The sequence below is a fragment of the Danio rerio genome, chromosome 17 (assembly GCF_049306965.1).
Source record: "Danio rerio strain Tuebingen ecotype United States chromosome 17, GRCz12tu, whole genome shotgun sequence".
In the NCBI taxonomy this organism is placed as follows: domain Eukaryota; kingdom Metazoa; phylum Chordata; class Actinopteri; order Cypriniformes; family Danionidae; genus Danio; species Danio rerio.
In genome coordinates this window covers 22,959,665-22,984,804 of record NC_133192.1, presented here as the reverse complement: position 1 = coordinate 22,984,804, position 25,140 = coordinate 22,959,665, and the positions used below count along the sequence as shown (strand labels likewise).

Sequence of the window (25,140 nt, the reverse complement as noted above, 5' to 3'; positions counted from 1 at the left end):
TATTTTTCCCCAACTTCTGTTTAACAAAAAAAAATATTAACACATTTCTAAACAATACTTTTAATAACTGATTTCTTTTATCTTTGCTATGAAGACAATACACAACATTTTAGTAGATATTTTTCCAAGATACTAGTATTCAGCGTAAAGTGACATTTAAAGGCTTAACTAGGTTAATTAGGTTAACTATGCAATTAGGGCAATTAGGCAAGTCATTGGACAACAATGGTTTGTTCTTTAGTTTTTATTTTACAAAGCTCTGATTGAAAGCATAATATGCTATGGACTTACTGTGTAGTATGGAAACGTTATAGTTCAATCTAAAGCTAAGCTTGGAGAGCTGGTAAAGAATGAGAATCAAGGGGAATACAGAGTCTAATAATCTCTCTATGAGCAGTTCGGGACAAAGCAATTAAAATATTAGCTGACCCCTCACACAGTTTATTTTGTGAGTTTGAGTTACTGCCTGTTCTGGTCGATGATACAGGTTGTCTACGTGCAGATACACAGGTACCAAGAAACATGACTACATTACACCACTTTTACACTCTGCACTGGCTGCCTGTGCACTATCGAGTCACTTTTAAAATTCTTCTCTTGGTTTTTAGATCTCGAAATGGCCTGGAACCTTCTCATCTTTCAGACATGTTGATTGAGCATCAGCCTGGTCGGTCTCTTCGGTCATCTAACCAGAGACTGTTATGCATCCCTAAGTCAAGGCTGAAATGCAGAGGTGTCCATGTCTTTGCAGTAGCTGGTTCTAGGTTGTGGAATGCTCTGCCCCTCTGCATTAGATCTGTTTCCCCCCTGTCTGTTTTTAAATCTAGGTTGAAAACTTACCTCTCATTATCAATGAAAATTGTGTTTTAGATATAATTATTTAGCTATAATTTGATATATATTATTAATATATATATATATATATTTACTTATTTTATATTTATTTTTCTCTCTCTGTTGTGATTTGTACTGTGCAGCACATTGATCAACAACTGGTTGCGTTAAATAGTATTATATTAATTAAATTGATATTGACAAAGTACAATTGTAATTTTACAAAATCTATTTACCTACATCAATTGGACTTTTAAATATGTCATATTTGTTAATGATTGAATGTTTGTGTTGGTTTGTGTGTTTTGATGTCTGTTTTTTGTTCAGTGCATGAAAATGTGGGTCTAGAGTGTAAGACAAATTTCCCCATTGGGGACAGTATAGTCTAAACAAACAACCAATCGGAAAAAAATATTGCTTAAAAAGCCTAATAATAGTGATCGTACAACTGCTTTTATTTTATTCTGCTTATTAAAATGAAATAAAGACTTTCTCTAGACACAAAAATAGGATAGAAAATACTGTGAAAAAATCCTTGCTCTGTTAAATATCTTTTGAAAAATATTTGGGAAAAAAAACACAATAAAAAAAAACAAAACACAGGAGGCTAATAGTTTTGCTTTCTGTACATTAGTTGACATTTTTCTACTGTTAAACTGCCAGTAGCCATTGAATTTTTATATTTTACAAAATAAATACATGTAGCATCCCATTAGATCAAAACATTGAAATTTTGATTTGTTTTTCCTGCAGCGTAGTAAAATCAATATTATACAACACATGGCATTTAAATTGACAGCACAAGATGACAGCACATAAATTGACACAAAAATAATAAAGTTTATGACAATCTTGTATAATCAAGCAATGCAGACCTGAGACTATTCTAGTCAAATTTAGAGTGATTAACACAAAACTAAAATTCATAATACAATTTAATAACAAAAGATTTCCATGCAAGTTGTTATTAGAACAAACAGCAACTGCTACATTTCACTTTAAAATATTTGCTCAATTCAACTACAAAAGACTGGAATGAATTGGTTCTTTGGTATGTAGGTTTCAGAGAAAGTTTGCTTCACTGCATTTTCATTTTTTTTTTTTTTTTTTTTGGTTAGACTCTTTTGCTTTTTACTGGACAATTACTTACTAAATAAATAAAGCATTTAGGAAAATGTTAGTGTTAAATGTATATTTGAAATTCAATCAGTATTTTATTGTGATGCGTTGCTTGTTTTTTTTTTTTTTACTGCTCACTGTAAAAAATACTGGGTCCCACACATGTTGTCCCAACATAAAACTATTAACTTAATTTCATAGTTTTTACAAATGTAAATGAATTTAATTAAATTTTTGAGTGCATTGATATGATAATAGTTTATCATATAACAAAAAAAAAAACCAACAACAACAACAACAATAGAGAACACAAACAATAAAATGCGGGTGAATTATCAATCAGAGCAACTCTGGTGACAGAGTTGATGTTTATTTCCCCACACAGTGAGTAGGCAAACACCGAAAACACAGTAGGAGCCACATGTGCTTTAAGTGTTTTAGTAAACAATCAATGTCTTTTTATAACTCCATGGCATACACCAACTTCAATATTAACACACTCAATAGCTACGCTGACCTGCTATTGAGTAAACACCACACGTCTCCCATAGAAATCTTTTCTTTAAATGTCAATGCAATATAAAAAGATAAAGAAGTAGAACAAGGACACGAGCCAGAAGAAAAGAATGCTAATAGGATGAGGCCTGTATTGGGCTGGAGAGGGAACAGCTGCAATATTATCATGCATTAATACTTCAAGGGGACCAGAAATAGTTACAAAAAATGTAGTAATTACCAGATCACTGAAATAATTTATTATAAACAATAGACATTGAGGGCAAGCGGAGAGAACAAGTGTCTGTATTCAAAGGTTACGTACAGTCACCGGCCACTTTATTAGGTACACCTGTCCAACTGCTTGTTAACGCACATTTCTAATCAGCCAATCACATGGCAGCTATTCAATGCACTTAGGCATGTAGACATGGACTGTTTCTCAATATGCGTTCTTCAGTGAGCGGTCTTGTGTTCTCATGTAACGTCATCATCAGCTGCCAAAGTTCAGTTCCAATATTCAAGACCGCAGGTATGGAGGACGCGTGAAACTTCCTGGATGTGTTCTTAATATCGAGGACGCAACGATGCAGACTCGAGCAACGATCTCGCTCTAGAAGTCCCAGAAGTCATTGCGACTGGAGGTGGGAAGCGCAGCATTTTATTTAGATTATTAAAGATTTGCATTTAGAATAGAAAACTTATTTAGCAAATAGAACTTATTTAGCTCAGGAGCTTCCCTAAATGAAACGGTAAATATAAACATTACCATGAACATCTTAATAAAGGAATAAACACATCAAGGGTGTTTGTTTGCTGAAATTCGTAGTAAAATCAGTTTTATTTATATTGTTCAACATTTATTTATAATGTTTTTTATGCAGAGTACTGTATATATTTTGAAAAGGGGGAAAAACAATAAATTGCTGTATGAATGCTGTAATCTTTAAATAATTTTCCATTTAAAACACGTGAAAGTCACGTGACCATCATGAAGAACGCAGCATCTCATTCCTCACAGGAGGCGTTCTCTGTTCTCGTGGTCTCCAGTTCGATTGTCCGAGGACACCTGGCAAAAACGGGCTTCACAAAAATGCAAGTCCGTTCTCTGCGTTCTTGGAATTGAGAAACAGCCATGGTCAAGACAATCTGCTGCAGTTCAAATCGAGCATCAGAATGGAGAAAAAAAGGTGATTTAGAGACTTTTAACGTGGCATGGTTGTTGGTGCCAGACGGGCTGGTCGGAGTAGTTCAGAAACTGCTGATCTGCTGGGATTTTCACGCAGAACCATCTCTATGGTTTGTGATCCAAAAAAGAGAGAATATCCAGTTAGTGTCAGTTCTGTGGGCGCAAATGCTTTGTTGATGCCAGAAGTCAGAGGAGATTGGCCAGACTGATTCTAGCTGATCAACAGCATGAAAGCAAAGGCTGGTGGAGATGTAATGGTGTGGGAGATATTTTCTTGGCACATTTTGGGCTCATTAGTTCCAACTGAGCTTGTGTCAATGCCACAGCCTACCGATACTGTTGCCGACCATGTCCATCCCTTTATGACCACAGTGTACCTATCTTGGATACTTCCAGCAGGATAACGTGCCATGTCAAAGCACAAATGATCTCAGACTGGTTTCTTGAAAATGACAATGACGTACTGTACTCATATGACCTCCACAGTCACCAGAGCTCAATCCAATAGAGCACCTTTGGGATTTGGTGGATCGGGAGATTCGCATCAAGGATGTGCAGCCGTCGAATCTGCAACAACTGTGTGATCCTATCATGTCAATAGAGCAAAACCTCAGAGGAATATTTCCAGTAGCTTGTTAAATCTATGCCGCAAAGGATTAAGGCAGTTCTGATGGCAAGAGAGGTCCAACTATGCACTAGTAAGGTGTACCTAATAAAGTGGCCGGTGAGTGTTTATTCACTTTTTTTGTCTCTTAGCTATATTAAAGCCATTTTGTTTATTTAAAGTATCTTCTCCATTTTAATATTGTTTCCCAAAAGCAAACAGAGCTTTGTTATTATAGCAACTTTTTTTATATGCAAGGCTTAAATTTCATTGGAAACACATTTTTATTTTCTTTTTTTTGGAGGGAGGCAATGGATCTACACTACATTGTATGACAATGACAAATATTTCTCATACAGATGTTCTCTCTCTTTTTTTTTCCTTAATAAAATCCTCATTGGAAAACCCAACGCAGATGAGTTTCCTTTAGACCATCTGGATGTGCAGATCATCCGGAACACTAACTGTTATTTTAAAAACCATACGTGGTATCAGAAAAAGAAAATACACCACATGTTTGACCAGCCTGGATAATTCCATAAATGATTTAATTAAGCTTACTGAATGACAAACCCAATTAGAAATTTATACATATCTGTTGACGTCAGAGTTAGAATGCTTCCTACTGCTTTCTGCTACGGATTGTCGTATTGGCTCATTTTCCTCCTACGGAATGGCTTTCAAACTCAGAACTTAGTCGTTACATTTTTGACTCAACACTCAATTTTTAAGAGGCCAACCATTGTATAACTAACTACCCAGATGATAAATAAGCATGGTGTCATTTATCTGACATATTTTTAGGTTTAAAACAAATACACCTTGTTGTGTCATGCAAACAGCATGACATCATGTTGACTTTCAATGTTAAGTCACTTACAACTACAGCGATTTTTACTTTAAGATTTGTAATATTCATTCATTCATTCATTCATTCATTCATTTTCCTTCAGCTTAGTTAATTATGTATCAGGAGTAGCCACTGTGGAATAAACTGCTAACTATTCTGGCAAATGTTTTACACAGCGGATGTCCTTCTAGCTGCAACCCAGTACTGGAAAACACCCATACAATCTCTCATTCACACATGCACCCATATACTAAAACCAATTTTGTTTACGCAATTCACTTATTTCACATGTCTTTGGACTGTGAGGGAAGCACCCAGAGCAGCTGGAGGAAACCCACGGAAACACAGGACACTCATTGGCGAAATAATTTTTGCCATTTCTTCCAGTTAGTAATTCATAATGAGCTAAACCAGCTCTTCTTAGAACATCAAACAAGTTTGTCTGAAGGAGTCGGTCATGGTGCAGTTTTAATAATCAATGTGGATTCTAATTACTCAGAGAGATGTGATGTCTTTGATGATCTGCCTTTTTGAAAGTGCAGCTTTTAGATGAGATCCGTTTATGTCCTGAGAAATTTAACACTTCAGTGGTGCAAGTACCAAAAATTGAAACGCTAAAAAACACTTTTTACTAGACTGATTGCATGGGGTTTGTCTTTGGATGGATAGATGGAGTAAAACAATCTAATTGTAACATATCTTTAAATAGTACCAAAAATAGGGTGACACACAGTGGCTCAGTTGTTAGCACTGTCACTTCACAGCAAGAAGGTCGCTGGTTCGAATCTTAGCTGGCTCCGTTGGCATTTCTTATTTTGCATGTTCTCCCTGTGTTTGTGTGGGCTTCCTCCGGGTGCTTCGGTTTCTTCCACAGTCCAAAGACATGCCCTATAGGTGAACTGAATAAACTAAATTGGCCATAGTGTATGTGTGTGAATGAGTGTGTATGGATGTTTCCCAATGCTGGGTGGTAGCTGGAAGGGCATCCGCTTTGTAAATGAGATGCTGGATAAGTTGGCGGTTCATTCCGAAGGGTGATGTAAAAATTGTAAAAAAAAAAAAAAATGTAATGAATGAGTAGTACCAAAAAATACATATTTAGAACAAGAATCATCAAGGATCACACTGCATATTTAAGGTCATTTTAAATGACGTCTACATTTGACTTGGGTTTTAGCCATTTATTAGTAAGTGCTCATTGATTCATGTAAAATTATTAACACATTCTTTTTTATTTTTAATAACAACAGGTCAGGACATTTAAGTAACATTTAACTAAAAAAAAAACTTGCAATCAGTTTTTTTTTCATTAGTTTGGCAGAATAATGGTGTATTGAAGTAAATTATTTTTTGTTAAAAAAGGTGGAAATTATTAAACTTCTATGAGGAGTTCAGATGCAAAAACCTCTAAATGCCAAAACCTCTAAATGCCATCTGAAATCTTCTCCTAAAATGAGCATTTTTTTCAGCCTCCTATGTTTATGTTCGGTTATTTGACTTTAAAGTCAATGAAAGGAACTTATTCGTCACTGTAAAAGTAAAATTACCAAGTCTACACACAGGAGTCAGAGAAAAATGCAAATTTTAGAAAGAAATATCAAATGGTTTTTAGAGGTTTTTGCATCTAATCTCTTCATATCGTTTCAGCATCGATATCGCAATGTGCGCATCTGCAATAGTCACATTGCAAAGATATGTGATGTTAAGCATGGATTACAATTGACCAGGACCAACAGAAATACAATTATATATAATAATTGTATTTATACAGAATTTATACATTTTATGCAACAAAAAAAAAACGTTTTTTTTGTCTTTGTTTCTAGCCCACATATTCTCATTTCAAAGCAAAAACAAGATTAATTCACTTACTGGCAGATAATTTTGTTTGTTTTAAGAAAAAGGCTCCTAATTTTGCCTTATTTCTTCTGAGTTTTAAAACAAAACAATATTTTTACTGGATCTTAGATTTATTTATTTATTTTTTTACATATTTTGACTTTTTTGCTATTGTTATTCAATGTCTGCACCTAAACACTTTATAAACAAACAAACAAAAAACATCAAATAGTGCTATATAACTATAACTATCCTGTGATTCTGTTTTATATCGCAATGCTTAAATAAAATATTGCTAAATCAGTTTTTTCCAATATTGTGCAGCCCTGGTAGAAATGCGCATCAACTCTCTCTCATATGCACTATGTCAATACCACAACTAAAAATCACTACCATTTACTAAAGTTTGACATATTTGTCAATGTTAAACATTTGTCATTTATCTGAAATATAAATAAGATAATAAAATTGACATCTACTGCACATACAATAATTAAAGATGACACTTTGGTGTAACATAATTTGCACAACACTGTATTACAGTTTAACATTAAACTGAGTAAAAACTTCAGCTTATATTGTGGACTATCACAATTATTCACAACTCGTTTTAAAAATATTATAACAACAAAAGTGTCATTTGGCATTTCACTGAATGACATGGATTTCTAACTTGGGTTACCTCACCATGAAAAGGTGAAATGATCAAATATTTAAGAGCAGTGAACTCACTTTGCTGCTGCAGCACAAGGTCCTCAGGGTGCCTTTTGATGATGCACAGACTATATAACTATCCGTTTTTTAGATTAATTTAAAATGACTTCATGAACCTCTTACAATTAAAGACCATCTAATAATAAGCATAGCTATTTTAGGACTTGTAAGAATATGACATTTGAACATGTCAAAGAAAAAAAACATATATATTTTTAAATATATGTAATGATAAAATTGAAATCCTCACTGATATGTATATGACATTAAATTTCATATTTTGACACCATTACACTCAATGACAATTTGGAATAACAAATTTAAACAAATTATGGACATTTAATTTTCACAAATAGTAATTGAAACATTGAAGTTGACACTATACTTACTAGGGCTGCATGATATTGGAAAAAAATTGACATTGCAAGTTGCAACAATGTTTTTTTTTTGCGATTTATATTGCAATATTAATGCAATTTCATAAGATGACTTACATAACTCTATAATGAAAGAACTCATAATTTTACATTTGTGATCATTTTGTAGTGAGAGTGTTTATTATGAAATTATAAATTACCATAAATAAATACATTAACACAAATATACAAATTAAATACAGTGCTTTATGGTTTTCTGGATATTCTAACATAAGAGTTCAAATATAAAATAACAATGTAATCAAATGTAAAATAACACTGTAAGTCTTCATTGCGATAAAAAAATACAATTCATCCTACACAGCAAATTCATCAGAGTTAAATTCTTGGTGTTGAAGCATTTCAGAGTAAAGTGTTGACGTTAAAGAGTTAGATTTTGATAAATGAATATAATTAGAGTTAGAATTGATTTTATTCAGTGCGAAATCAAGGAGTTATCTTTTCAACACTTGGTGGTGTTATTTCCAACATCCGGGAATTCATGCAGCCCCAGTCACTGAAGAATTTTCCAGACACCATTTGGTGAGTCAAACTACCTAAATGTTGGTATTTTACTGACTTTCTTTAAGGAAATACAGTTGTAAACATATTGTTAAGTTAATAACTTAAGAATGGAGTGACAATTTTAAACTTCTGCGGTTCATTCATGGTCGTTTGTGTATCTAGCTTAACTGCATTACTTCTTTTCAAGAATGTTTTTATATGTGCTCACGCATACATAGTGCATAAAAACATCAAATGTACATGTTCAACACATTTCTGTCACGCTTAATGCCATTTTGTGCGTTGTTACCCATTTGTAAAATAAAATCGACACTTCTCCTTTAATTCGAAGCAAACTAGCGAGGGAATCCCCGGAGCCGCCTAGCCTACTCTGCCCGGATGCTAACGGCAACACAGGACGGTTTCCATAAGCTCTGGAGAGTTTCTAAAACATATCTGGTGAGTAAATGAACATATGCTTACTTGTAAAAGGCTTCCTGACTAAAACATGATTGTTTGTTATTAGTGTATGTTAATTTGGTTATTTTAAACACAACGGCCCTTTTAAACTGGTTCATTCGTGGCCGTCCATAGACTCGCGTGATAACGTACGCTTGAATTATATTAAGTGTTGACAACCATTAAAGTCGGAATGTTAACATTAATGTCTTTAAATGACCGCGTTTGCACTTTCTCAGACATTTAACGTTACAGAAGTCTCCCGGAAGTTGCGGGACTAACGTTAACGTTATCCCGCAAATGCACAGAGACTCCCAGATGCCCAAGTAGATGCCCGCAAATGAATGATAATCTCCCAGAAATCGCGCGTCTCCCGCCCGGTCATTAAACACTTTGCCCACCCCTCTCCACCGCATCCCTCCCAGCTCTTCAGGTACGTCGCGCGCAAGTCACCCCCACCGCTCTTCAGGTACGTCGCGCGCAACTTATCCCATTGTTCTTTAGGTTCTCATCTCTCCCGCTACCTCCCGCAAATCAACTCTGTATCCCCCGAAAATGACTTTTCCCAACTCGGGATGTCTGACGTTAGTAAGTTAGGCTATTTCTGTAGTCAGGAACATCTTAGTCAAGCTTTTTCTCCCGCATGATATTGTGCTTAAAACTATAGGCTAAACTTAGCATGTACTGTACACAACATTTCCGTTTTATTTAAGACAATTTAGTGCGTTGTAAACAGCCACCTGTCTGTAAAATTAATCAACTGATTCATATTTGAGCAGCCTAATGATGATAAAGGTTTGATTTGTAGATTTATTATCAATAATCAACATCTGAATCAAAAGATATCTGAAAAAGTGTGAGGCATACTTTGTGATGTTCATCTCTCTTTTTTATCTGAAGGTTATGCATATGTGTTAGATACTAATGTTTTGTTGTTTTTTAACAGCCACAGTTCTCTGTACAATAACACAAGACCCTGTGACGGTGGCTGATTAGAGACGGATGGTGTATTTCCAGAGTTGGTGAAATGACCAAGCACACCTACTTGGTCATATGTGGTGATAATAATGAAGGTATGTTTGATAAAGTTCTGTATTTGTTTCACATAAGCTGAGAGGGTATTAGAGCATTAGAGAATAACAAATGACATGAAGGTGATAAGTTTTGTATTGTGGGTGAACTGTTACTTAAATAATGTTTTGCTCTTTGCTTTGCACTTTTCCTCTTCTGCTTATCCTAATATTTTAGATTATATTTGGACCTGAAACATCTGCTAGACTCCAGGAAAGGTGGCGTCAATACTGGACCTGAAAGGGCCTAACAAGTTGAATCTGGTAAAGAAACACACACGCACACACACACACACACACACACACACACGCTTACCGAAAACTGTAAGTTTATGAATATTTTTTACACTGTGGCCAATATTTTGGGGAAGTCAGCATCACTAAATGATATAAAAGATTTTAAGCTCCTCTAAATTTTGCTCCAAGTGTTGTGTTAAATTGAGGATTCTGGACAGACAGCTGCCTGTTTTTCCAGTTCTAGTCATAGTGGTTAACCTAATTGTTTTTGGAGATCCAACAGTGATATATGTGTTTTTTTTCTACTTTTCCCATATCCTGTCACCTCAACCAGCTGGGAGAGTCAAGTTGTGGATCATCATGAAGATTTTCAAAAGGTGAGTTTAGATTTCTTGAATGTTTTATTTACTTTAAATGTTCTTTTAAATATATCATAGAATTTGATTGCAATTTGTTTTCAAACATTTTTCTTAGTCATGCTGGAGTCTTGAAGAGTTCTTAGAAGAGCATCACCCTATATCTGTGCATCAGGAACCACCAGACGAGCGATCAGCAGCTACTACATCATCATGGATAAAAAGGTCATCCTGTGGCTGGGAAGCACTTCATTCACAGGACATGCTTGATGAGATTTCCTAGCTCCAGTTTGTTTTCACACAAGTTTACAGCATTTATACCTTCATTTAAACTGCTGTGTTTGATATGGAGGACCAAGGAAACACCAGAAGTGAAAGATTTGCATGCCAAGTTGTTTAAAATGTAATTTCATAAGAAAACTATGCGTTCAGAAGAAAACTATGAGTGATGATATGAACTTTCAAATTGCTCTGATGAAACATCAAGTTTGTACCAAAGGACTGAAGCAGCCTTTTTGAGCACTGGTCATACATATTTTGTTGATACTGTCTGTACTAATAAAACATTTAAAGCATATTTGACATTGTTGCATTTTAAAAACTGAATGAATTGTTGAAGTGGTGAATGTTTTCAAATAAAATGTTTTTTCTTTTGTAATTTGCAGTCTATTTGACCTTTTTACCATATTTACACCGAAGAGAGTTGAATAAAATAACAATATAATACACCAGGCGGTGTTAAATATAGTTACATTTTTAAATCTGTCCAGAGTTAAAATTAACCCTTACTTCGGTGTCAATGTGCTAACCCTTTTGAAAGTGTTGATTTAACTCTGCTTTGAGTGGACCCCATGAGACACTTTCAAAGTGTTGAAATTAACACCCATAGAGTTGTTTTGGGTCCCCATATTTTGCTGTGTAGTAAAAGCTACAACTTTGAGCACAAATAGTTTAAATTAGCTTGAAATGCTATAGTCACATGCCAAAATGATATATTGTGCAGCCCAAATACCTCCATAAAATTTATTTAAATGTAAACAAAATCACTTTGCAAATTTTATTTGATGCATTTTTGACCTGAGAAGAAGAAACTCAAAAAGTCATTAATTTTGTTTTATATGCACCCAGAAGGATTCTTGTAGCTTGATAATATTCTAATTGAAGGTGTATGGTCTTTTTTGAGAATGATTTTTAGTATTTTTCTCGACTTTAAACGAGTCCATATGCTGTCTATAGAAAATGAGTGAACTCTCTTTGTGTTCTGAAGACAAACCAACATCTCAGGTGTTTAAAATGACATGAGATTAAGTAGTTAACAAAAAATAATAAATTTTTGGGTGAACTAACCCCATATTTTAAGATGAAAATCAGAGGCTGTACCATATAAATATCCTGTTTTAATAAACAGATGAGTTGGGGTGTTTCTGTAATACAACCAATAAAGCTTTATTTAACATCTTTTTTTTGACCCAATTTACTGAACTAAACGGCAAGCCTTCAGATATCTTTCATGTGAGCTACATATTCATTGTCCACATTTTTCCCTCTTAGGCAGTACAATGGCATGAATAATGAATAATATGCCTGCGCGACTTCTAAACAGAATTTTTCACAATTTATGCAGAAAGATTTCAATCATCAACTTTAACTCCTCCAGTTTCTTGGAGCACATTTGAATAATTCATTATAAAGAATATTCATCTCTGCAAAAAGATTCAGAAGGAAATACAAGTTTTGATTAAATTGTCATGACATCACCAGGACTGGCCAAAAGAAAAAAAGGATACTAATCTTGGCAGAGTTTCAGCTTCATGAAACTGTCAACATGGCTGATCAAATTAGACTACTCTAGCTGACATGTAGTCAGAAATACATCCACATGGTAGCAGAGTAAACATTAGAGCACTTCAAATCAGAGCAAACCACTAAATTAGTCTGCAGTCATACAGATAGCATCAGCACTACACTATTTTTTCAATCTGCCTTTTTTTGCTTCACGCAACAAGGCAATGTACAAGTCAACATAATATCGAGGCTTTAGCAATAATATATAATGATCATTAATAGATCAATATCATCAATAATAAATCCATGAAACCTCAAGTCAACAGGTTTAGCATTTCATTTGCATGCTTCTTCCTTCTATATTTTCATATTAATTCCAAAGCTAATAGGTCAATAGCATGTTTGAGCATAGGTGTCCTTCATTGTAAATTGAACAGGATTGAAGAACATCATGAAGTCAAAGAGGGCTTTTGAACCAATCAAACTCATCTGCGGCTGTTTTCTCTCCCCAGTGCCAGTGGAGCAAATTCATACTCATTATTGTCTGAATGGATCACACAATCATCCATCTGAAGATGCCCTGCAGCATGAAGCGCTCTCTATCAAGTCTAAATCACCACTGTGGGCAGGGTGAAAGTGGTATTTATGTGTGTGTGTGTGTGCGTGTGTGTGTGTGTGTGTGTGTGTGCGTGTGTGTGTGTGCGTGTGTGTGTGTGTGTGTGTGTGTGTGTGTACTTTCACACCCTTCTAGCACATGAAAATCAAGATAGACTTGCTAAAATCTTCACAAGCCTTTTAAGTCTCAGTTACCTCTAATTTTAGGAATCTGTCCCATGTTTATTTAGATCCCCATTAGCCAACGTAGTAGATAATTTTCCAGGGATCCAACAAATAAAAAGACAAATTTACATGTTGGTCAATGACATGACATTTGCATCACATTACATGGAGTAAATATTAGAGTGCAGTGGCCAAAAGTTTAAAATATATATCTTTTTTGTCAAATTAAAATATGGGAGAAATAATGTTCCATGTTAATGTTAATCAGTATATTATATTATGTTGAAGAATAGTGGCAAGGTATGAAGGTATACTGTATTTAGTAAATAAATAAAATCTGTCACAAACATTTTTATCTTGAATTATAAAAAATAGTTTGAGATTGGATTGTGGAGATTCAAATTTAAAGACCACTATTAAATTAATTCAAAGTGATTTAACGTTAAGCAATGTTTTAATTCATTGGATTAAATGATTATTGTATACCCAACAGAATCATCCCTATCAATCTTATATTATAATTTTTTTCCAAATAGTTATTCAACCCATTTAGAGAAATTGTATTCATATCGCAATATACAGTATATTGCAGAACTTAAAAAAAAAGATTGCAATGTTAGATTTTTGCAATATTGTGCAGCCAGGGGCGTAATTTAGCATGGATGGAGGGGACACGTCCCCAACAATATCCAACAGCTGCTGAAATGTCCCCATCAATAATTTAATTCACTTAAAATATTGCGCTGTCAGTATTAACCTAGACATGCAGAAAGTGTTAAATTCTCTACTCGAGTCGCACCGCCACTCGTGTTTTTCCCTGCTTTAACGCACAATCTATCGTTATAGCAGACTGATACAGTCTGTGAATAATATGCCCTGAAAACTGCAGAATAAACAGCTAAATGTAAAAGTATATGACCCCTGCCAGTGCTTCTAATCTCTCAATGTTGCATGTCCGATTTCGATTAAAGCAATTTGACAGAAAAACTACAGTCTGTGCTCCATCTTTTATTAATACTGAGATACGAGACATGTTTCATTTGCACTATCACTAAAACAAACGGAAGTCTTTATTAAACTTTCTTTAGTTAATAAACATTATTTTAACATTACACTATCAGGCCCATAGCCAGCTTAATGAAAGGAGTGGTTATTATTTTTTTTCGAAAAACCGAACTGAAATATTGCATTTAATGACATTAAGAACTAATTTATGCTGTACTATCTTGTCGGATGGTTATCATAACCACACTTTTTGATATGTATATACTGCTAAAAATGCTTTTCTTAATAAGATTTTTTTTTCTTGTTTTAGCCTTAAATTCTTAAATCAAGAAGCATTTTCAGACATGCAAAAATATTGTCTTGTTTAAGGAAATAATAGGCCAAAATTAAGTTAATTTTTTCTTAAAACAAGCTAAGTAATCTGCCTGATTATTAAAGTTTTTCCTTTTGAAATAAGATTATTTAGCTTGTTTTAAGGAAAAACTCACTTAATTTTGGCATATTATTTAGAAACAAGACATCTGCTCTTTTTGAAGAATCCAAAGTCATAAGAAACAAAACAGTAACAAAGAAAAGAAAAACTCATCTGTTTATATTTTACAAGCAAAGACAAGATGCTCAGAGAAAATGTTCTTATCTGCAACACAATATCCCACATTACAGCCAATCAAACTCCATATCTGTCTTTGGTCAACCTGATATGAGCCCGGACCTGAAATCTATCTCCCTGAAACAATATGTTTTTCCCTCTGAGAGATTCCGGCTCTAGACAAACAGCGGATGAGTCACGCGCACGCTTGTCTCTCCATCCACCCACAAAAACACGGCACCCCTGGATTTCTCAGCGGATCCTTCCAGGAGCAGGTGAGAAGGAGGCAGACATAGTGAGAAATATGTTTGAGGAAATAGAGCAGAGAGCCATGAATAATGTGTGTGTGTTTGTGTGTGCGATGTCATCCTCCATCAGTGTGGCCAGCTCATCGTGACTCAAATCTCACATTAGATGCTCCAGGTATATCGATGAAATGTCATTTCAATAAAGGTTTAATATTACGCTTCGCCAAAACAGTGTTCTGCTCCAGATGTGCATTTACAAATTTTGTCATCTCACAGCTACAAATTTAGCAGGGTTTCTGTGCTATTTTGATCAGGAAATCTCTTCTACGAAGCATGAGGCTGTCAAAACCACTTTGGTGCAATTTCGAGGTGTGAACACAGCTGATGTGTATCTTTAGGAGTCCCAGTTTCCTCTGTGTACAGAAACTAAAAGCAGAAAAGGGTTCATGGTAAGAACTGTCTGACATTTTTAGGTCGACTAAATGAATGTTAAAAGACTCTGCATGGCAACAATGAATTTAAAAGGTGCTGCATTGTTGCCGAAGAACATGTAAGCTTATAAAACTGTCACCCAGTAAAGACTTTAAAGGTCACCTTTGATGAAAATCATCTTTTGTAAGCTGTTTGGACAGAACTCTGTGTATTTATAGTGTGCCCAAGGTCATATTGGGGTGATATAAACACAATAAAGTCTTTTTTTAAATTTCCTGACTTTAAAATAGGATTCAAATACATCCCATTTTGAGGTCCACCGCAACGTGACTTGGGAGTTTGGTTTCCCCGCCCACAAAATTGATTGACAGCTGCATATTAACGTCTCCACAGTAACGCGTACAATCATATCAACAAGACAGGACGTGCGCAAAGCAACTGGGATTAAAAGATCTGTTCAGCTCGCTGTGATCCTCAATCATCATCAAATGTTTAAAATGTTTTTTAAACAGTGCATGTTTGTAATAAAGTAAAGATAGTAAAATTGCTGTTATTCATCACCACAGCCACAGTGTCAGTCAGTGCTTAATTTGTGATTTGCGAGGTCCCAAAACAGATCGGGGTAACAGATCCAGCATGTCATACCGTGAGGATGGAGAGGCAGTGCCCAACTCAAAAGTGTATAGCACAAGGGTGGGGTGTGTGGAGAGGGTTGGTAGTGTATCGCAGAGGGGAGTCACGGAAGAAAGTGAAAGTGAACAGTAAATGGGAGAGGAGGGCGGTTACACATACCTTACACAAGGTATGTGTAAAGAATTTTTCTTCAGCAGAAAAGATATCCAAAATGCCATTTTAAAGTGTAAAGAAATCTGTGTTTTTGAAACTAATAAAGACAGCAGGTTCATTTGAATTATTCAGCCTGACATGTTTACTGCTCCAAAATATTTTAAATCTTTCAAAAAATAAAATATATTGTTTTGAAAGGGAAAAAAAGTTTTAGTTTTTTACCCAGACATTTAAAAAGAATATGTTTTAGAGCAGTAATCACTATACCGTGAAACTGATATTTTTATCCAAGGTTATTTAACCGTCAGAATCTTACACTGGCCCATGAATAATCCATACAAAAGTGGATATTAATGTGTATCCTGTCACATTTGCCGTGCAAAAACAGTGCAAAGTTAAATAAGCACACTGTGTGTTTGTCTGTGTGTGCGCATGAACTTTGTAATGACACTGTGTGACTCATCATTGCAGAAAGGCTTGAATTAACTCCATTACAAATACATCAAATAATCATTGGTAGAGTTCTTACTGTAGTATTTCTCACAAACGTTACGTGAGATCTGCTTCCTTCATGTCTGTCACTGATCTAATTATGTGACTCAGGCAGACACTGAGGTACAGAGGCAACAAAAACAGCTACAATGTGTTCAGAGCAGAACATTCTAATGTTCTGAAAGGTATAATAAATAATCTGATGGGTGTTTTGAGCTAAAACTATTAGACACATTCCGGAGACACAAAAGAGTTGATAAAGGGGTAAATTAGGTGCCCTTTAAAGGGATTTTTATGCAAAATTGAAAATTCTGTCATCTTTACAGATGACAGAACACAAAAGACAGATATTTTGAAGATTTTTAGCAACTGGTATCCATTGACTTCCACTGCTTTGTTTTGTTTCCCACACATTGTGTTAAAAGTCAATACTGTAGCTCTCAGTTACCACAATTTGTCAAAATATCTTCTTTTGTTTTCAGCATAAAAAAGAAACTCAAAATTGAAGTACTTGAGGATGAGTAAATGAAAAGTACATTTTCAAGCAGTCAGGGTGCAACCCATTACTGAAAAACACCCATACACTCTAATTCAGACACAAACACTATGGACAATTTAGCTTACCCAATTCACCTATAACGCACGTCTTTGGACTTATGGGGGAAAACGGAGCACCTGGAGGAAACCCACGGCAACACGAGGAGAACATGCAAACTCCTAACAGTAATGCCAACTGTCCCAGCCGAGGCTCGAAAAAAAAGAAAAACTACTTTAATGCTTGTATCTTGATATTTTACAAACCTTTCCAGATATAAAATAAAAACATAATTGCTGATAAAGATTTCTTGGCAAACATATTTTATCTACTATTAAAACATACCAACTATAAAATTCAGCCACATTTGTAAGCTATATATTCATTCATTCATTTTCTTGTCGGCTTAGTCCCTTTATTAATCTGGGGTCGTCACAACGGAATGAACCGCCAACTTATCCAGCAAGTTTTTTACACAGCAGATGCCCTTCCAGCCGCAACTCATCTTTGGGAAACATTCACATACACATTCACACACCCACTCATACACTATGGACAATTTAGCCTACCCAATTCACCTGTACCGCATGTCTTTGGACTGTGAGGGAAACCGGAGAACCCTGAGGAAACCCACGCGAACGCAGGGAGAACATGCAAACTCCACACAGAAATGCCAACTGAGCCAAGGATCGAACCAGCGACCCAGTGACCTTCGTGCTGTGAGGCAACAGCACTACCTATTGCGCCACTGCTTTGCCCTAAGCTATATATAACAAACAATAATGGTCAGGCTGTGAAGAAAACTGCTTTTAAAAAATGATTTACCAAATTGAGTGAATAATCTGACCTGGAGACAAGCGAAAAAAAAGGACACTGATGGTTGAAAGAGGGAACCTGATGCCCTGACATCCTTAACATCTTGTCAAACAGGTACTCACAATACAGTAAAAGCTTATTAAAACGTATCAAAAGTAATACATGACCAATAACCTCATATATAAACGTGTTTCTAAATCTAATCCAACATTCACATTTAGTATACCACACATATATTAGTCTAATATTTGTCATGCTTTTTCGATTAATTAACTTATTATTGCAATCTGTTAATGTCAAACGCATAATTGTACACGAACGTTAACATTTAAGTTGGGTCTTTACATTGAAAACTGGAATAACTAATTTGTGCATTTAGTTCCTTCTCCCCAGACCTAAAAATGGTTTAACATTTTGATATTTTCATTAATGAGTTACCTAAAAATGCAAGAATTCTGATTTTATTATCTTTATTATCTCTAAATAACTCGCATAAAGTCTTATCCGAGTCGGTGATTTAATGTTATCCTAGAGTCAATAACGCAGACGGATCAAATTGGCTTTTTCTGCCCTCTAGTGGTAATATCATACAGTTACGTAAACCTTAAATCATACTTTTAGAACACAGGTAGGGTTTTAACAAGACTTCTGCAAAAATGGCACAGGAAATGGCAATATAAACAGACATTTGCCACTTAAAACACATAAAATTGAAAGAATTAGTAAGGAAAACAAAATTTAAACAATGTCACTTCCACAAATACTGTACAATGTAACGTTCAGTAAACAAATTCACCCGAACTCAACATTCTGGCATCATACTCACCTGTCTGTCCAGTTTCTTCATTTGTCAAGGCGAGGAAGACTGCAGACAGTTCATAGTAATCCAGGTGAATGTTCTTTGGCGCCCACAAGTATGAAGAACCAACAGAAATGTAAATCGTGATTCATTTAATATCTGGCACAACTCTTAAATTCCTCCTCACGACTCGAGTCACGACTACGCATAGCCTATTTAATTTTACTGCTGTGTGAAAAGGGACTCGCCAGTGTGTATGCTTACTGTATTAAAAAAAAGAAAAGAAAGAAAGAAAGCCAAGTGAGCAGCAAGTACTAATGCGGTACTCAAGATCAGTTTCAGGTATCATGACTGCAGCCGTCCACGAGGCCGTGATAGTTAATTGCTCACGTGCACTACGTGACGTCACAGCATTTGAGAAAACGCAGTGAACTGATCCCTATTTGAGAAGCCCCTGTTAACTTTCTTATACTTGCTGGGAAATGTTACTTCACAAACAATGGTTCCCTTATCAAAAATCTATTTTTTATAGACCTTATGTGAAATAGAACATTTTAAATAACTCAGAATAATTGCTTATAGGAAACGTGCTGCTTTTTTGAGTAAAAATGATGAGCTCCTTAATGCTACTTGATTTTTTGTCTATCTTTTTAAAATTGCATTAATATTTCTGGGCTTTTTTTTTGGTTTTGCTCTTTATCCTATTTATATAATGTGACTATTGTGTAAAAGTACTGTTCTCTTTTACTGTATTCTTAGTTGTATTATACTGTCTCTTGGAATTAATAAATAAATAATATTATTTATTTATTAAAATAATAATAAATAAACTGATCCCTATTTGGGCATCATTAAGTCAAAGAAGATATGAAGAATTAAATGGGACTATTTATGATAGGGCCTACATGTTTTATCATTCCCTAGCTCCTCCATTTTAACCATTGTTTGATGTCAAAGAGAAGCGAGGTGTGACACTTTTATGAATTTCATCACCTTGTAATTATAAGGTTCTATCAGCGTTCTGAATGATTTTGAGGCATTGAGCTTTAAAGTTTTTGAATTCCATAGCAAACAATATGTGTGTAGATTAGCTTTTTAAAATAAAAAAGTCTTAAAATAGAAACAGCTTATAAAAAAACATCCCATAATGTAAATAAGTTGTCGTTATAAGAGTGTCAATAACTCAGATAGAACCTTATAATACTAAGGTGATGGTTTGTTGCCAACCGAACATGAACACATGGATACTGTAAATAATTAACCTTCACTGTAGTATAAGAATGCAATGTGTAAAAGTCTGAGGACATCTCATTTAAAAAAATGTTTGAATTCAAAAAGGTTTTCACCTTAATTTTTTTATTTATTTTTTTAATGTAGGGGGCGAAAAAATACAGCTCACAAAGATGTATTGAAAAATTTGGTTACGCTTAGCAAGATCAGTTCTACTGACAGGGTTAGAGAAAACATTTTTAACAAAAAAATTTAATTAATTTAGATATTTAGATATTAATTTTGAATTAACCTATAAATTTCCCCTGTCCACATCTGAAATATTTTCCAGTAAAAAAGTTTTGTCCAACCCTGAAATGTCTGGGCCCAGTTTTTCAAAAGTAATCCAGTGGGATTTTGGATCTGGGATTAGATCAAATTTTGGATGGATTTTGAATTAAGATCAGACTATGTTATCCAGTCTTACATTTGATTTGGGTCAAACCTGCTCTTTGGGTCATTCAAAACTTTGAACTTGTTTTTTATATTCAATATTTATTTCTTAATATGCAGCTAATTTTGCATTCTCAAAATTCTTTTGTTTACATCACTCAAAATGGTCTATAAATCCCTCCGTATTTGAGGCCTATATGAAGCATGTCACATCAAATGAGATATGGTAAATAATAACAAAAAAAAACTATATCAAAGCAATATTGTATTAGAACAAATTAAAAAGTGTAGAATGTTTGTTGATTGCATGCTTTTTCATACCATTAAAACAAACAATGGCTGTTTGTGGCCACTGGTATTTTGCCTACATGTTGTTCTTTGCTAATCAAGTAAGCTACACTAATGGTTTCATTTAAGGCTCTGTTAAACATCATTTGGTAATGATGAAATTTGGTATTTGGATCACAATGATCCCACCCAATGTCCCTTTAAAAAACAGTCATAAAGCACCTTATAACCTGTATCATTATACTCAACATTCAGATCTTTTTGACTAACTGCATCTCTGTTGACTGTTTATCGTCTTTTTTTTAACATTTATTTTTTGTTGTCACTTGTCACTTATGTACACTGGAAGCATCTGTAGCAAAACAAATTCCTGTGTGTGTGTGTGTGTGTGTGTTAAGCACACTTGGCAATAAAACTGTTTCTGATTCTGATTCTAAAAGGAAGTTAGATCAGGTAATCCTGAATAGCAAAATATGGATTTCTAAATCTGGACCAGTTTGATCCAGATTTCTTTTTTAAACTGGGCCCTGGATATACAGTTGAAGTTAGAATTATTAGCCCCCTTTTGATTTTTTTTTCTTTTTGATTTTTTTTTCTCCAAATTATGTTGCAGAGCAAGGACATTTTCACAGTATGTCTGATAATATTTTTTTCTTCTGAAGAAAGAAAATTATAAGCGCCTTTAAGCTATATATTTTTTCAATAGTCTACAGAACAAACCATCATTATACAAAAACTTGCCTAATTACCCTAACCTGCCTAGTTAACCTAAATAACCTAGTTTAGCCTTTAAATGTCACTTTAAGCTGTATAGAAGTGTCTTAAAAAATATCTAGTCAAATATTATTTACTGTCATCATGGCAAAGATAAAATAAATCAGTTATTAGAAAAAATCAGTTATTATGAGTTATTAAAACTATTATGTCAAGAAATGTGTTAAAAATATCAAAATTTGAAAAAATAATAATTTAGGGGGACTAACAATTCTAACTTCATCTGTATATATATCATCAGATATATATATATACATACATACAGTTGAAGCCAGAATTATTAGCCCCCCTGAATTATTAGTGCCTCTGTTTATTTTTTTCTCCAATTTATGTTTAATGGAGGGAAGATTGTTTCAGCACATTTCTAAGCATAATAGTTTTAAAAAACTATTTCTAATAAGTGATTTATTTTATCTTTGCCATGATGACAGTGTTTTTTAAGACACTTCTATACAGCTTAAAGTGACATTTAAAGGCTTAACTAGGTCAATAAGGTGAACTAGGCAGGTTAGGGTAATTAGGCAAGTTATTCTATAACGGTGGTTTGTTCTGTAGACTATCGAAAAAAATTAACATAAAGGGGCTAATAATTTTGACCCAAAAATAGTTTTTACAAATTTAAAAACTGCTTTTATTCTAGCCAAAATAAAACAAATAAGACTTTTTCTAGAAGAAAAAATATTATCAGACATACTGTGAAAATTTCCTTGCTCTGTCAAACATCATTTGGGAAATATTTAAAAAAGAAAAAAAAATCAAAAGGGGGCTAATAATTCTGACTTTAACTGTATATATACATCAGTTTCAAGTGTGACCTTGAATGGGATTGACTCCTTTTCTTGCTAAATTGGTACATTTACAATAACAGATTGCAGCATGAAAATTATATTACAGATTTTATTCACCCAGTACAAAGTCCAAGATGGGTTTTGTGCTCCATGTCCACAATTCCTTTATATATATATATATATATATATATATATATATATATATATATATATATATATATATATATATTTGAACAGAGTTCCATGTCTGACAGACTTATAATCTTACAAACACGTTTTCTTATTTGTTGTTTTTTTTCCAAGTATTTCTATGTTGACTACTGCCATTTCTGTTTCTGCTTTCCTTTTTGTTTAAACACGCTCCAGCTCATTCAAACCAATACATTAAATAAAGTGTCTATCAGTGGTTACTGTAACCAATACTCTCACAGTATCAAAGTGCAATAATGAAAGTGTCCAGCACTAAATAACCAAAGGGGAAAGCAAAAATAAAGTCAGTGGTATTACTATATAGAAATAGCTTCCTTTAATTTAAAACCTGGCCCAAGGTGATACCAGCCACCAAGCATCGGCCTTGCAAATCTAAGAGTTTAATTCGTGTCACTTTTATCTATTACAATAATGTCTGTTCATTCCTTCTTCCCCAGGGCTACGTCCACAGAAAAGCAGGGTCCTTTAACACCTGGGCCAGACGCTGGTTAAAAGGCTTGTAAAAGCTCTGCAGGATCTCCTTGGTTATGGGTAGCATTGGGCCAAGATTTCGATTAGCTGGTCGTCTGGTGTTGGAGGCGGGGCTTTTCGTGATGTCTGCCTCCTTCTGCAGAGTTAGTGGTCCTGTAGAGTCAGTGAAATGCAAACACATGGTCAGTGATTTATCTGCTTATAATGACACATTTCGTCACCTTGGAATAAGAAGGTTCTATCTGCATTGTAAATGATTTTAAGATAATGAGCTTCAAAGTTTAGCATTCCATTCAGCAAACAATATGTGTCTTTAATACATTAACATGACAAACATGACAATAAAAGACCCTAAATGTAAATCAAAATTCTCTTAAATTTGTAAATTGGAGTGAAAAAACAGGGTAAATGCAGATACACCCTTCTAATTCTAAAAAGCCACTTTCTGCTTGGGATTATAAGGTTCTATCTGGCAAATCATTCATTAAAGAATTACTATTCAAGAAATACAATCAAAAAAAAAAAAAAAAAAAAATTGGTGTTGTAACAATATGTTGATGCTTGTGAAAGCAAAATTTTTGCTTTCTATACCATTTATTTAATGTTTTACGATTCATATTTTTCTTGTTCAAAGGCTGTGCTAAATATTTTGTCCAGTGCAGCTGTTCATTTTATGTAAACAATATGGTCATATTTATTGAATTGTATGCTTTATATTAACTATTAAATTTTATTTATTGAATTATATGTCCTTTTCCAGAGATGGGTTGCGTCTGGAAGGGCATCCGCTGCGTAAAAACTTGCTGGATAAGTTGGCAGTTCATTCCGCTGTGGCAAACCCGTATAAAGGCGACAAGAAAATGAATGAATTATATGTCCTATAATTTAAATTAAGTACTTGCCTTTCAAGGCTTAAAATTGAATTTAAAGAAAACAGACAATGAGCAAATTAGTTTACTGACTACATATACACAAATAAAAATGTCACATTTAATATATAACATTTTTAAAATTACTTTAAATGTTTAATATAAACTGTTTTTTTTTTCAACAATTTAAAATTTTTATTTTGTCTCAATGTCAAAAAATGCTTCTAAATCATCACATTTACACACATATTTTCAGTTTCAGGTTTCTCCTCAATTTTGTGTCGTGCGGCATTATTTAGTCGACTTTGATTTTGCGTTTCTTTCTGGTCTTTCCTGCTGTCAACAGAGCAGTCCGGTGAAATGACAAAGAAAGCTGCATGCATTTGAAATGCTGATAGGCTCACAGAAAGAACCTTATAGAGCCAAGCTAGAGTTCGACTTTGTAGATAAAACCTGTTTTGTTTTTTAAATTAAACGTCTTCAAATGTCAACAACTTATAAAAAACATCAAATAATGTAAATAAGTTGTCATTTAATAAGATTATTTGAAAAACTCAACTTTAAGGTAAGGTTTATGTTACAAGCAGACATACACAAATTAACATAACATGTATGTTGAGGCATGAAAATGAACTCACCCAACTGCAGAAATTCAAAGACTCTCCGCATAGTGATTTTCCGGTTGGCAGCGTGATCTTCCAGTCGTAGGATGAGTATCTGCTCTCTGCTGAACACACTCAGCCAATCCAGCAAGTACATGACATACAGTCCCACCTGAAGCCTTACCTACAAAAAACAAAAACAGATCATTTAATTCTTTACTCTGAAAACTGGACTGACAGTTTCAATCTACTGGAACTTCTATGGTAAGCTGACTGACACAATCTACATAGCAAAAGTGCTGTAAAAACAAACATGAACTGAATTGAATAATTCCTGCTGCTCATTGAAAAGCAATAGAGTATAGAAATATTAATGAAAAAGCAAAACAAAATCACTTTTGATCCATGAATGCACCTCTAAGTTAGTGTATGTCAGGTGTGCATAAAACCCGGTCCTGGAGGGCTGGTGTCCTGCAAAGTTTAGATGCAGCCCTAATGAGACAATCAGGCTAGCTAATCGAGC

The 25,140-nt window shown here is 34.3% G+C and overlaps 2 protein-coding genes and 1 long non-coding RNA gene across 15 annotated transcripts in view; 1 reads left to right on the top strand and 2 right to left on the bottom strand.

Annotated features, from left to right (window-relative positions):
- ikzf5 (IKAROS family zinc finger 5) overlaps positions 1-19,341 on the bottom strand; it is a 260,811-nt gene extending 241,470 nt beyond the window's left edge. For all 13 annotated transcript variants that reach the window (XM_073927087.1, XM_073927095.1, XM_073927081.1 and 10 more), the window contains exon 1: positions 18,981-19,341. The gene's annotated coding sequence lies outside the window, so the exon portion shown is untranslated. The remainder of the gene's footprint in view (positions 1-18,980) is intronic.
- Positions 8,555-11,342, top strand: LOC137490531 (uncharacterized). Its single transcript, XR_011010129.2, has 6 exons — positions 8,555-8,603; positions 8,917-9,023; positions 9,970-10,096; positions 10,272-10,357; positions 10,665-10,707; positions 10,805-11,342. It is a non-coding gene; the product is annotated as an uncharacterized lncRNA (long non-coding RNA).
- Positions 19,342-22,560: 3,219 nt separating the features above from the next.
- chst15 (carbohydrate (N-acetylgalactosamine 4-sulfate 6-O) sulfotransferase 15) overlaps positions 22,561-25,140 on the bottom strand; it is a 46,225-nt gene continuing 43,645 nt past the window's right edge. Inside the window, exons 7-8 of the mRNA XM_021473116.3 lie at positions 24,654-24,801; positions 22,561-23,299 (exon numbers count right to left, since the gene is read on the bottom strand). Coding sequence (XP_021328791.1) covers positions 23,115-23,299; positions 24,654-24,801 — 333 coding nt within the window. The 3' untranslated portion in view covers positions 22,561-23,114. The remainder of the gene's footprint in view (positions 23,300-24,653; positions 24,802-25,140) is intronic.